This window comes from Haliotis rubra, unplaced genomic scaffold, assembly GCF_003918875.1.
Source record: "Haliotis rubra isolate DU_JTF1 unplaced genomic scaffold, ASM391887v1 Scf871, whole genome shotgun sequence".
Taxonomy (NCBI): Eukaryota; Metazoa; Mollusca; class Gastropoda; order Lepetellida; family Haliotidae; genus Haliotis; species Haliotis rubra.
This window is the reverse complement of record NW_025767603.1, coordinates 19,953-32,360: the sequence shown is the minus strand read 5'-3', so window position 1 is coordinate 32,360 and position 12,408 is coordinate 19,953. Positions and strand designations below refer to the sequence as shown.

The 12,408-nt window shown below is 41.4% G+C and overlaps 1 protein-coding gene across 1 annotated transcript; it reads left to right on the top strand.

Annotated features, from left to right (window-relative positions):
- The first annotated feature begins 9,134 nt into the window (after nucleotides 1–9,134).
- On the top strand, nucleotides 9,135–11,652 carry LOC124263212 (macrophage-expressed gene 1 protein-like). Its single transcript, XM_046697796.1, is given in 3 exon segments — nucleotides 9,135–9,285; nucleotides 9,288–10,462; nucleotides 10,464–11,652. Coding segments are annotated over 3 exon segments (2,184 nt in total). The 5' UTR covers nucleotides 9,135–9,155; the 3' UTR covers nucleotides 11,343–11,652.
- The last annotated feature ends 756 nt before the right edge of the window (nucleotides 11,653–12,408 follow it).

Sequence of the window (12,408 nt, the reverse complement as noted above, 5' to 3'; positions counted from 1 at the left end):
GACTGATACGTTCTTACATTGCATGTCAAAGCGACATTTCCACTAGAATTTGAGTCAGTTGAGCAAATTGTTGCGTTGAGACAAGTCAGTGAAAAGGCAGTGGCCAATGTGTTTTGGAAAGTGGACAAATATTTGCATATTGTTGTTCAGACTCAGAAAGAAAACGGTCAAGTAGACAGAAAAACATGCATCTGATCAACCTGTCCATTCAATTCCCGCTTTGGACATGTTTCTTGGACACTAGTATGATCCTACCAGAATGGAATGAACAATATGGCGAATCTGGAATTAGAGTTCCTTAGACAAATATCTACACTGTTATGTCAGTTACATTCACACAGTTGAAAGGGGCCTGTTTAGGCGTTTTCTGCTCCATCGCATTCAACACTCAGATTTGTTTTATAGTTCTCATGTTTCATCACATAATCCAATCGATTTATCTGATTCATCTTTTCATCGCATCGCCCAGTCGATTTATTGTACTGATTCATCGTTTCATCGCATCGCATCGCAGAACAACAATCCCCGTTCTTCAACAGACCAGAGCTGAGGTTCACCTGGAGGGACCATGTGTCACTATGAAGGATGACTGCACAGACGGTGAAGATGGCAAGATCCTGGAGTTTCCCACACGTGCAGCTGAGATACCTCCAAGAAGCTGACACAGTGTATACATGGTTAGTACATTTCCAGTTGCCGACGCTTGTGGAACCAGCTGTACACCACTGTAGTTTCTTCCCGACCGACTATATACGACGTACACCCGACTGTTCCGTTGGAGGTGAAACAATGTAACGATCATTATGCTCCAACTTCAGAACAGAAAGGCCTAGAGATGGCTATCATAAGAGCAATCGAGAATGAGTTCGATTTCCCAGCATCAAGGGGAGTGTTTTCACTGTAGTACAGGTCAAACGGAGAAGGACCCAAGAATTTGGCCTAACAGAGCAATACAAGCAAGTACGATCGCAAGATACGGATGGCAAATGGATCCCCCTTTCCCTCTTTTTGATGTTCAAGACGCCAGGCCGAAGGCGATGGATGTAGCACCTTAGGGAGCTTGGCCCGAATACTTCCATGACTATATGTGACGGAAGGGGTCGATGACTCCTACCTAGGCATCTTCCCCACGCCGTCAGGTCCAGAACAAACTACAACATGGAGGGTTTACAGAAGTCTCGTGGATCAGTACAACAATCTCAGACTTGAAGTAAAAGGGAGAGAGCGGACCTGGATACACAGCTGCTTCCCCACCCAGGAAGAAGGTGGTCAGAAAGTCTGAGAGGACACACATGGGAAATATGCACAAAGAAAAAAGTATCGCAACACCCAAATATAAGCTTTCAAGAGACATTTTTTTCATAAATAAGTATAGGTGATCTTATTTTATTGATCTTAAGTTTATGGCATATCCTGTCCTCCATACCAGTCATGATCAAATGCATGCCTAGCACGTGTCCTATCTACGGCACGAGGAAAACATGTACCCTGTCCACCTTGACAATCATGTTTTGAAATCTGTCACTGTATAGAGTAAAGCTTACGAGTCATTGATTCCTCTGTCTAAATTAAACAATGGGTCCACGAAAACTCAGTTGGCAACTTATGGCAGGAGAAATGCTGGTATGTCCATGAGGCAAGGGATCTGGGTCGCCATCCTTCAATAATAAGTCGTTTGTTAAGTAAGCATCAGCAGACTAATGACGTCATGGACCGTCCCCGTCCGTGTGGACCTCGCTAGACGTCAGAAAGTGAAGATGCAGCTCTTCTATCCTTTTGCACCAAGCACTGAAAAGGGAGGGGTTACCTCATCCCCGCACATGCCCCAGAACCGCGTGTAATCGTCTCATAACTGCTTAATATCATGGCAGAAGACCTATCAGAAGACCTTTTGTTGTCACGTGTCCACAAAACAACACGATTGGCATCGTGTCGAACACGTACTCACTGGATTATTGCGTCATGGAGAAAACTCCATTGGTCTGATGTGACTCGCTTTCTGGTGTTCATCGCAGATGGTAGAGCACGTGTTTGGCGACATACGGATATGACATAGGTCCAGAGGAACATCATGGAACAGGTTCCGTTTGGCGGCGGTTCTGTCATGATTTGGGGTTGCTTGTCATATGACTGTGAGCTGCCACTGGAAACAGTCAGAGGCACCATTAATGGCCATCGATACCAAACAGAGATCCTGAACAGGGCTGTAGTGCCTCATTTTGACAATCATCCTCTAAGCACAAGGCCAGTCTTTATGGATGATAATGCTCTACTACACAGTGTGCGTGCTGTTGTTGATTTTCTGCGTCGGGAAGCTGTCACTACCCTACCTTCGCCAGCCAGAAGCCCTTTAACCTCAAACCCATTGAGCATATTTGGGACATTCTTGCACGTCAGAGGGAGCCATCACTACAGACTGTTGATGAATTGGAACAGGCGCTACACTAGGAATGGAACAATCTTACAGTGAGGAAGAGGGTTGAACAGGTAATTCAAGATGGAGGAGGTTGCACCAGATACTGACATTTTCCGTGTTTTGCAAACTCTACGAACTTCATGATAGTGACATGAAAGGAAACTGATTTGGGAATTCTGATAGGCCTGTTACAGCCTTAGTTGGTTGGACTCGAAATTCCCCATTTTGGCAATTTTGTAAATCAACATAAACGTATCAATATTTGCTCTACAAATAACAGTGAAAAAACATTTGTTTACACACGTAATATAGCGAGCACATTGAATCACACATCAGCGATATATATCCAAATATGGCTGTTGCGATATTTTTTGTCGTTGTGTATAATATACCTGTTAATTGTTATGGGTTGATTTCAGTCACCTGAAAGGCAAACAATCCATATTATGATTATGTATATTTTGCTAGAGCTCTGTCAAGTAACTAGGGCCGTTCTAATGTAGACTAAGGTAAACAGGTTAACGGTTACGATTGCACATATACCTAATCCTGTTATGAGTCGTCTGACGACAGGGACGCCCTACAACTTGGAGGTAACTTTCTATCGTATGGCGATTAACGAAAGCTTTATAGATCGTGAAAGTAATAACAGGCAGTGATATGAGAGGGGCTCAAATCAAGGTAATATTAGTTCGATTTGAAGAAACTGGCAGTCACTTTCATTGTTGTTTTCTTTTCTGGGAACTATAGTGAGTGAGTGAGTTGGGTTTTACGCCGCTTTTAGCAATATTCCAGCAATATCACGGCGGGGGACACCAGAAATGGGCTTCACACATTGTACCCATGTGTGGAATCGACCCCGGGCCTTCGGCGTGACGAGCGAACGCTTCAACAACAAGGCTACCCCACTGCCCTGGGAACTGCAGTCAGACACGGGGCGTCTAAAACTGCAACTGATACAGTTAACTAGAGAGGCGACTAACGGGATCGGGTGGTCGTGCTGACTGACCTGGTTGGCACATGTCATTGTATCCCAATTGCGTAAATTGATGCTCATGCTGCTGATCAGTCGATTGTCTGGCCCAGACTTTAGTATTTACAGACCGCGGCGTTAAACAGTGGTGTAACAAACCAACCAAAATGCAACAGCACTGTAATATGTTCAGTGAAGATAATATCAATTTTACAGTTGGTAATATTGTTCACAACAATGAATATGTTGGTTGTAAATATACGTTATTTTACCCCAGAATGTGCCTATCACTCAAAATCGTAAGTAAGTTGATTACATTATGAATACATGATTAATTGACAACTACATCATGTTCTAGTACTTACTGATACTAATGTGTTAAAAACACACTTCAGTCTGATTTATTGAGCCCGAGGAAGATTTGCGAGACATTGCCCTGTCCCTTCCGTATATAATATTATAATCACGGTATTATGAAAGTATATCTTGTGGTCACCTTGGCAACAGCTGCCTTGGGTTTTATAAAGAAAAAGAATTACAAATTCTGTCCAGGCTTTATAGATACGCGTTATGCCCACGACACGTCACAACCTAATGCTTACAAAACGAAATGCGTGACAAGGAAATTAATCGTATTTGCAAACCACGAAAAGCGGTTACGAATATAAATATTAAATATTTAAAATGAAACGATATAAGGAAATACTACATTACGCGTCCGGGATTAATTGTGGCCTAATATTGGTGTTTTGTAATAGAATATCGTATCCCAGCTACCATGGGGTTGTTCTTCAGAATCCGTCAGATGAAAAGATTATATTTGCCACTTGAGCTTACATGTTAAATAACCAAATCGTAACATATTAAAGTTTACAGCTTTTCTAAGGTAGGGGCCCTGATTCAAAGAGTTTGGGCCACGATTGATAAAGATATATCAGTTTCTAAGACACTGATTCCTCAGCGGGGGTGAAAACAACCCCTACCATATCATGCAGATCTGCTCAAGGCTAATGGTTTGCCTTACTTTAGCTGGGGTAAAATGTGTCATTGATTGTGCCAATTACTGGCACCGTTTACATCCCAAGCTTTGGTACTTTTTGGATTTTATAACACTCAAGCAAGGTCGGACTCATTGAAATGTCGTGCTTACATGGTTTGGTTATTATCATTTCAGTCAGTCATTTTAAGTAATGTCGCCATACATGCAAACACTGATGCAATATTTCCCAAACAGGAAGTTACCAAGAAGGACGTAGATAACTTCCTCATTACGCCTTCTAGAAACATGTGACTTTCTAGTTCGACGTCCTCATTTAAACAGTCACGTATTTAAAGTTGAACGTCGGAATGGCATATAAATGTTTCCCTGAGTGAATAAGTGATGATTTATGCTGGAAGGCAGTGGTCGGTTAACAGAACAAAAGTCATGTGAAACCTTTTAGCCAACAGTTGGTGTCATCAGTTTCAGTGAGGGGCAGTCGGGTAGCCGAGTGGGTAAGGCGTTCACCCATTACGTTTAAGACCCGTGTTCGATGGTGCTTATTTGTGGTGGCGAACGCCGTTCTGTGACTAAACTATTGCTAAAGGCGGCGTAAAGCCCTACTCAACCACTTTTAGGGAACTGGTCAACGACTGCGTGAATCCTGTTGGATGTTATGCCTCGCTCTCTGAAGTGACTGGTTTACATATTGGGTATAAAAGCGCTCTGTGAGACTTTCGATATTTTGTTTAACAAAAGTCATGACCAAAAAGTAGTGGACAATCTAGTAAAACTTATCGTTTGAAAAGCCCGAACACTTTACATCCTACCTGTTTAAGGACAATATGCTATTGTTTGTTACCCATTTATAGACAGACATCGAACTTTTATTTCAAACGCTGCTTAATGCCATATATGTTCATCGTCGCAGAATATTCCACCTGTTAGTCTTCATTTAGCATTATATGTTCCTCTAGCATGTTGGGGTTGATTGTTAAAACATACATAAATAGAGATTTTACACGAGCAAGTGTGTCATACGACTTATACGAAACGAGTGTGGACATAATTCTGCACGAGTTTCGTATAAATCGTATGACACACTTGCTCGAGTGTGATAATTTCTTTATGATCCATTTTATTCATGTACATTTGTGCAGTAAAACACGGTAAGCAAGTGTGACGACCCTCTTCATTGACGTCACGTTCAACTGTTTAATGACGTCACAGGCGACGAAATGCAGAAACAATGGTTGCTTGGCAAAAGTTATGTGTGCACATGTGTATGAGACTGGTTATGTTTCACAATATGGGTAACAAAGAATATACTTTCATTGTTACCTAAAGTCTTCCAGCCTTTAGTTATCGATCAGTTGTTTCCTTTATGTTAAATAGAATGTTCGTCGTTGTGTGTAAGTGTCGCCTCGTCCGAAACCACCGGATCAGCGAGGTGTAAGCTAGCCTTTTCCCCCAAGTTGAACCCAGTCTGTGTTAATCGGCAATAATTCTAAATAGATAATTTAAGACACATTTGAAACACCATTACCCATGGCTGTAGTTCACTGTCAATGCGGATGAAATAATCTGAATGCATGAAACTTCCTCGTGTCATTCAAACACAGTTTAAAGCTAACCGTAGGTCTTATCATTTGTTCTGAATATCTCTAAACACTGATAACATTATTGGTATTTAATGTGAAAAATGAAATGAAGGTTGTGTGCCTATAACACTTCATACATAATTGGCATCTGATGCACATCCCAAACACACACACACACACACACACACGCACGCACGCGCGCGTGCACACACTCACATGCACAAACATAGATACGCACACACAAAAGCCGCATACACAGAAATGAACTAGCACACACAGACGCGTACACACATTCACACACCCAATACACACGCAAACGCACAAAGACACAGATACATACAGTACACACATCGACACACATTCACACATACTGTCATGCGTACACACAGACACATACATCATAAAGATAGACACACATGTACAGTTCAACACTTCACCGAAACAGGAATGAGATACAATTGTACTCTTGAAAGGGAAGGTTCTACTTGAGGTTGTACTTGATGGCTTTGTTCAAACCTCGTGATGAAATACTCGGTTAAACTCTGCACTTTACTTCCCTGTTATATGCTGAGAATAGAGTCTCTGCTGTATTCAAAACCTTATGTCGCATGTTAACGCATAATGCAAGATGTTTATGCATTCTGTAATGTGTTAAAACATGGTGTCAGATGTTTATACATTCTGTTACATGTTAAAAACATGGTGTTAGATGTTTATACATTCTGTAATGTGTTAAAACATGGTGTTAGATGTTTATACATTCTGTAATGTGTTAAAACATGGTGTCTGATGTTTATACATTCTGTAATGTGTTAAAACATGGTGTCTGATGTTTATACATTCTGTAATGTGTTAAAACATTGTGTTGATGTTTATACATTCTGTAATGTGTTAAAACATGGTGTCAGATGTTTATACATTCTGTAATATGTTAAAACATGGTGTCAGATGTTTATACATTCTGTAATGTGTTAAAACATTGTGTTGATGTTTATACATTCTGTAATGTGTTAAAACATGGTGTCAGATGTTTATACATTCTGTAATGTGTTAAAACATGGTGTCAGATGTTTATACATTCTGTAATATGTTAAAACATGGTGTCAGATGTTTATACATTCTGTAATGTGTTAAAACATGGTGTCAGATGTTTATACATTCTGTAATGTGTTAAAACATGGTGTCAGATGTTTATACATTCTGTAATGTGTTAAAACATGGTGTCAGATGTTTATACATTCTGTAATGTGTTAAAACATGGTGTCAGATGTTTATACATTCTGTAATGTGTTAAAACATGGTGTCAGATGTTTATACATTCTGTAATGTGTTAAAACATGGTGTCAGATGTTTATACATTCTGTAATGTGTTAAAACATGGTGTTGATGTTTATACATTCTGTAATGTGTTAAAACATGGTGTCAGATGTTTATACATTCTGTAATGTGTTAAAACATGGTGTCAGATGTTTATACATTCTGTAATATGTTAAAACATGGTGTCAGATGTTTATACATTCTGTAATGTGTTAAAACATGGTGTCAGATGTTTATACATTCTGTAATGTGTTAAAACATGGTGTCAGATGTTTATACATTCTGTAATGTGTTAAAACATGGTGTCAGATGTTTATACATTCTGTAATATGTTAAAACATGGTGTCAGATGTTTATACATTCTGTAATATGTTAAAACATGGTGTCAGATGTTTATACATTCTGTAATGTGTTAAAACATGGTGTTAGATGTTTATACATTCTGTAATGTGTTAAAACATGGTGTCAGATGTTTATACATTCTGTAATGTGTTAAAACATGTAATGTGTCATGGTGTCAGATGTTTATACATTCTGTAATATGTTAAAACATGGTGTCAGATGTTTATACATTCTGTAATGTGTTAAAACATGGTGTTAGATGTTTATACATTCTGTAATGTGTTAAAACATGGTGTCAGATGTTTATACATTCTGTAATGTGTTAAAACATGGTGTCAGATGTTAATACATTCTGTAATGTGTTAAAACATGGTGTCAGATGTTTATACATTCTGTAATGTGTTAAAACATGGTGTTGATGTTTATACATTCTGTAATGTGTTAAAACATGGTGTCAGATGTTTATACATTCTGTAATGTGTTAAAACATGGTGTTGATGTTTATACATTCTGTAATGTGTTAAAACATGGTGTCAGATGTTTATACATTCTGTAATGTGTTAAAACATGGTGTCAGATGTTTATACATTCTGTAATATGTTAAAACATGGTGTCTGATGTTTATACGTTCTGTAATGTGTTAAAACATTGTCTCTGATGTTTATACATTCTGTAATATGTTAAAAAATGGTGTCAGATGTTTATACATTCTGTAATGTGTTAAAAAATGGTGTCAGATGTTTATACATTCTGTAATGTGTTAAAACATGGTGTCAGATGTTTATACATTCTGTAATGTGTTAAAACATGGTGTCAGATGTTTATACATTCTGTAATGTGTTAAAACATGGTGTCTGATGTTTATACGTTCTGTAATGTGTTAAAACATGGTGTTAGATCTTTATACATTCTGTAATGTGTTAAAACATGGTGTTAGATCTTTATACATTCTGTAATGTGTTAAAACATGGTGTTAAATTATTTTTAAATGTTTTTCATCGATTATAAACCCAATGAACTTATTTGAATATCAGTGACTTTTCTGTCCGTTATGGCAAAAATGTGACTGACAAGATATGTGGACATCGCTGATTAAATGTCACACTTGTATCCGAAGTACCAAGTTGTTCGACTCCGTATAGTTATTGGTGCTTTAGCCTTGTCTGACTTTGGGAGTGTACCGGAGTCTGCTGCCAAGAACACAGCCTACTGGCACTCTGGATAATGCAGAAAGCTGATAGAGGTTTGGGCTGCGTGTTTGGCATAGGCCCTGAGCTGATGATGAGCCCCATCAGCCCGAATGTGCCAGGATCACCCGAACCCCCTCTGCTGCATTCGTATATTCTAATCTGTAAATAATAACGGCAGCGATATAAATAGTTTGTAATATTTGTATTATTGATAGAAACTACGATCAAATCGCATTACTATTGTGGGAACAGGAAGCATTTCAGTGACGATGTCATATCATGTGATCTGTAAGGAAATAAATCACTCAGAGGGCGGTTGGCGAGGTGGACAGTCGACATGTTGAGCTTCGTCCTCGTCGTCAGTGGTGTGGCCAGTGTATTAGGGGGCGAAGTGCTTGACTCTGGAAACAAACCTGAGTTTCCCATAGGTGACGTTCGAGCGTGTTACAGAGATAACAAAAACTTGAGCGTTTTGAGGTTCTGCCTGGTCAAGGCTGGGACAACCTGCGGAACGTGGACTCCGGCCTCGTCGTCGTCTACAACTACTCCAGGTGTCGGACAACTGAAGACGGCCGTTACCTCATCCCTGATACAGTCAACACCATCCCTTTGAAGGCAAGTAAGCTGAACGTTTATGCTGAACTAATCTCTCACTGGTCCAACTATACCAGTACCACGGCTCACGGTGTAAACGTCGATGCGGGCCTTAGTTATGACTCGGTGAAAGTCAGTGGTAAATTTTCTTCCGGCTTTGAAAATGTGAAGTCCAAACAGATAGGTGATAGGTCCTACACAACTCGAGTCCAACTGAGGTACGTTCGCTACACAGCCAAGCTGCAGCCCGACGCCGCTCTTCATCCCACGTTCAAGTCTCGTCTGCTCAGTATCGCGGGAAGTCTGCAACTGAACAAGACGGACCAAGCACGCTATGACAGTGAACTTCTTGTGCGGGACTTCGGTACACACGTCGTCACCAATGTAGATGCCGGTGCCGCCTTGGTGCAGGAGGACCAGGTGTCTGCGGAATTTGTGAACAGCAGGAAATTCTCAAAGAGTCAAATAACGGCTGGAGCGAGTGCATCGTTGTTTGGGATTTTCAGTATCGACGTTTCTTATCATTCTTCTACGTCGAAGGAAGTGAAGACAGCATATGAACAGCACAGATCCTCCTCTCAGATCGATACTCTAGGAGGTCCTATGTTCAAGGCCTCCAACTTCACAGCCAACGACTGGACCGACGAGGTTGACCATGAACTGGTGGCCGTGGATAGGTCTGGAGACCCCCTCTTCTTCCTTATCAACTCTGTCTCACTCCCCGAATTGCCCAACTCCATCCTTTATCAACTTCAGAACCTTGTTCAGGAGACAATTCTGCATTACTATGAGTTTAACACATACAGGGGATGTACTGAACTGGACTCGCCTAACTTCAGCCCTGCCGCCAACCTGGATGACGGAACGTGTAAAAGTCCCTACACTAATCTGACATTTGGTGGAGTTTTTCAAACCTGTAGTATGTCCTCAGGATCAAACAACGGCGACCTCTGTTCTGGCCTCGACCAAGTGAACCCTAAGACAGGAGGACATACCTGTCCAGATGGGTATGAACCAGTAGAACTGCACACAGGACGCCTGTCCGACTCGAAAGTCGGTCCACTCTTGTCACTCCTGCTGGCTGTTCTTCAAGTGTTGCCACGACAACTATTACCACAGCGAAGCAACCTACATCATGCATTGGTGCGCAGCTACGGGACCGGTGTCTCAAGAGTCTGGTTACCTCTTCGGAGGCCTGTACACGTCACAGCTTAACAATCCTCTCACTCAAGGAAAGACTTGCCCTGTCAACTTCTACACTCGCACCCTGGGGAAGGACCTCCACATCTGTATCAGTGATGACTACGAGCTGGCTATGAAGTATTCCATGCCATTCGGAGGTTTCATCAGCTGTACAACTGGTAACCCCCTTGCTATGACCCCTAAACCTGAGGGTAACAAGAACTCGGCCTTGCCATCACTGCACTCATTCTTCCAAAAATCCAAAAGCTGGCCTAAGCACTGTCCCAAAGGCTACAGTCAACATCTGGCCTACGTCGATCAAGGCTGTGAGATCAACTATTGCCTGAAGGCGGGTTCCTTGTCAGAAGTTGGACTTCCCAAAATCCGTCGGCCGCCATTCCAGTCTGCTCCGCTGTTGCTCCCAAGCACTGACAATCAGGTGGTGTTCGACCCCTTGACCCTGACTTGGCGTAAAAATCAAGAAGCAATGCAGTTCATCAATGCACAGGGCGGTGAGGCCACTTCGTCGTCTACCGGAAGTGCTATGTCTGCTGGGGCAGCAGCTGGAATCGCTGTGGCTGCTACTCTCGCGTGTGTCGTCATCTCCACCCTCATCATCGTTCTTATCAAGCGACGTCGAAAGTCATCGTCGGTATATCGCAAGCTTGCAATTGACGACCCCCTTCTGTCTCCACAAAGTAACTATGGTTCAACCGGAAGTGATGCTGTCAATGTAAACGTAGAGTAATCTCACTGGAACTCAAGGTGATTTTCAATTCTTTTCCAATGAAGGACTAGTTTACAAGGACTTATGGGGAACTACCTGTGTCCAATACAACGTGTCTACATCTAATGCTGATTCTCTGTTTGTGAACAATTTGCATCCTATACAATATCCTTTGTCTACTTTGTCATAGTATCAGGTACAATAATACACCACTTCCCTCTTGCAAAGCCGAGACGCCATCATGGTTATAATAGGTTCTTAATGAATGATATCCATTGTTTACAATGTAAAATAATTCCGATTTATAACCATAAAATGATATTGTCTTGAAGGTGTGTCTTAAATGTGTTTTTCTTCAACGACCCCTGCCCTTACATCTGTGAAACCAACGTGATTTGGTATGATTTTACATCGTGTTCAGCAATATGGATGGAATAATGTAGTTTCGCTATAGATGGAATGATTTCAGCAAATTGGACCTGCATAACTTTCCTCCCATATTGACATGACACGCCATGATAATTACTGTTGAATACTGTGAAATCATCGGGGCTAAAGCAACACTCACCGCCTTTAACCAATAGACGATCACACCACTCTCTTCCTGTCATGTGACCAGAGATGTTGGTAGATTAGGTATGCAGCACTTTAGCCCCTCACTTCTGTGAACATTTTGGCGGATAGACAGTCAGGTGGAGAGGGGTGAACCTAGATTATACACGTGCCGAGAAGGCCATTACTACAAGTACATTTGTCGGGGTAAACGTGTCAATACTCGTGGTCTGAAGGCCATTACTCAATGTATCGGTGTTGATATGTGAATACACGTGGCCTGAAGGCCTATACCCCAAGCGTTTGCGTTGACACGACAATATACGTGGGATAAAGGCTATTAATCCACATGTTGGGGTTGACGGGACACTGAATACACGTGGGATAAAGGCCATTACTCCACATGTTGGGGTTGACGCGACAATACACGTGGAATAAAGGCCATTACTCCACATGTTGGGGTTGACGCGACAATACACGTGGGATAAAGGCCATTACTCCACATGTTGGGGTTGACGCGACAATACACGTGGAA